The sequence below is a fragment of the Austrofundulus limnaeus genome, unplaced genomic scaffold (assembly GCF_001266775.1).
Source record: "Austrofundulus limnaeus strain Quisiro unplaced genomic scaffold, Austrofundulus_limnaeus-1.0 Scaffold95, whole genome shotgun sequence".
In the NCBI taxonomy this organism is placed as follows: domain Eukaryota; kingdom Metazoa; phylum Chordata; class Actinopteri; order Cyprinodontiformes; family Rivulidae; genus Austrofundulus; species Austrofundulus limnaeus.
Window position 1 is genome coordinate 534,334 of NW_013952497.1, and position 1,641 is coordinate 535,974.

Below are 1,641 nucleotides of genomic sequence, written 5' to 3' on the forward strand. Positions count from 1 at the left end.
GCAAAAAACAAACCTGTCAGGCTTCATTCCAATCTTTACCAAGCATTATATAACATTATACTTTCCCAATAAATTTAACCTTATCAGTTTTTTAAAGACGTAAATTGTTTTAGAAGTTTTTCTGTTTTTATTCTGCGGGATTCACCTGAAGCACCCGGAGCAACCAACCCTCACCAACACAAAGAGAACCAACTCCACAGCAGGGATCGTGTTAACTGAATATTTTGCATATTTGACCATTTTGTTTTTCTTTCAAATTGTGACGAAGAAATGTGATTTATCCCCCCAAACCACTTGGTGGTGAGTTAGTACCTTAACTAGCTGTTTTCTCACTTTGACTTCATTAAGAAAAAGTATTGCACAACCACTGCTCCGCACAGAAAGACTCATGTCCTTCTTGCTGCGAGGCAACAATGCTAACCACTAACTCACCATGCTGATGCATCCTCCATCAGCTCATTCAGACTCAGCAGATTTAATTCTATCTCGTTCATCAGTCTAAATAATGCACGCAGTCTTCTCCACATTACCTTCAATCACACAGTGCTCTGGGACTGGGATCTGCCGCACCATGTCCCTACAGAACTCTCTGATCGTCTCCATGTTGTCTTTAAAATGGACGAAGACTTTATCATCTTCCTCCCCCTCCTCTTTCCTTCCGTTCATCCCTCCGGTTGGAGCACACGCAGCCTCCTTTCTGGCGTCAGCGTTGGGCGGAGCTGCGACGGGCAGGGAGCCGTCACCTGTCGGCTTCCTCTCAGACGGTGAAACTTCACAGTTTTCGGAGAGCTGATAGGACAACGTGTTGGGGAAGCAGCTGTCTGTGGTTTGCTCCGCCCCTTCGCCATCCTCYGCCGTGTCTGAGTCGATGGAGCATGAGCGCACTGCATGGAGAGCCAGGCTCTTTGATCTGGAAGATTGTGGCACAAAAAGTGCTGAGTTAGCATTAATCTGTGATTGTTTTGTTTCTGTTTTCTTAACATCAGTACTTGTTTGCTACACATTACAGTGAATTGTTTTCAGAGTTTGACTACACTATGTAGTTCTRTGGGGATAAAACAGGTGCAAAAAAGGGTGTGAGTGTAATTTTTGCAACAAATAGGACAAAAATTTAATTTCCAGAAGAAAGAAGAAGCTGCTGCTCTGCTGCATTTAAAGGAGTCAGCAGAGGTGGTTCATCAGATTAGGATGCATTCCTTTAGAGACATTTCAGGCATATCCTTTTGAAAACTTGAGAAAAAAAATAAAAGTGTGTATCATTTTACCTCAGTCAAAATACTAATTTTGTTGCAATATTTTTTTTACACCAGTTATGCTCGGAAGCACAAGAAAACACATTGAAGCTTTTTATTCAGGTGTTACCTTGAAGTTCAAACTTACTGAATGAACAGCAAAAATAAAAAAAACAGGTTTTTGAACTTAGTGCTAATGACAGAACTTTTATATAATCACAACATAAAGGTTGAAGTCCCAGAAGAGTCCTAAACAAAAGGAAATCATAGGAAGAGAGGAGCTTTTTCACTGGTATCTGTATTAACACAAATTGTTTTACCTTTAGAACAGAACTGTTTACTCTATCCAAACTCCATGTTTCAAAAATATCAATATCCCCAATGTAATGAGAAAAACTTTATGATCTAA

At 40.3% G+C, this 1,641-nt stretch overlaps 1 protein-coding gene across 3 annotated transcripts in view; it reads right to left on the reverse strand.

Annotated features, from left to right (window-relative positions):
- Nucleotides 1-1,641, reverse strand: part of veph1 (ventricular zone expressed PH domain-containing 1) — a 104,483-nt gene that overhangs the window by 28,882 nt on the left and 73,960 nt on the right. For all 3 annotated transcript variants that reach the window (XM_014012826.1, XM_014012825.1, XM_014012824.1), the window contains one exon: nt 531-910. In XM_014012826.1, coding sequence (XP_013868280.1) covers nt 531-910 — 380 coding nt within the window. The remainder of the gene's footprint in view (nt 1-530; nt 911-1,641) is intronic.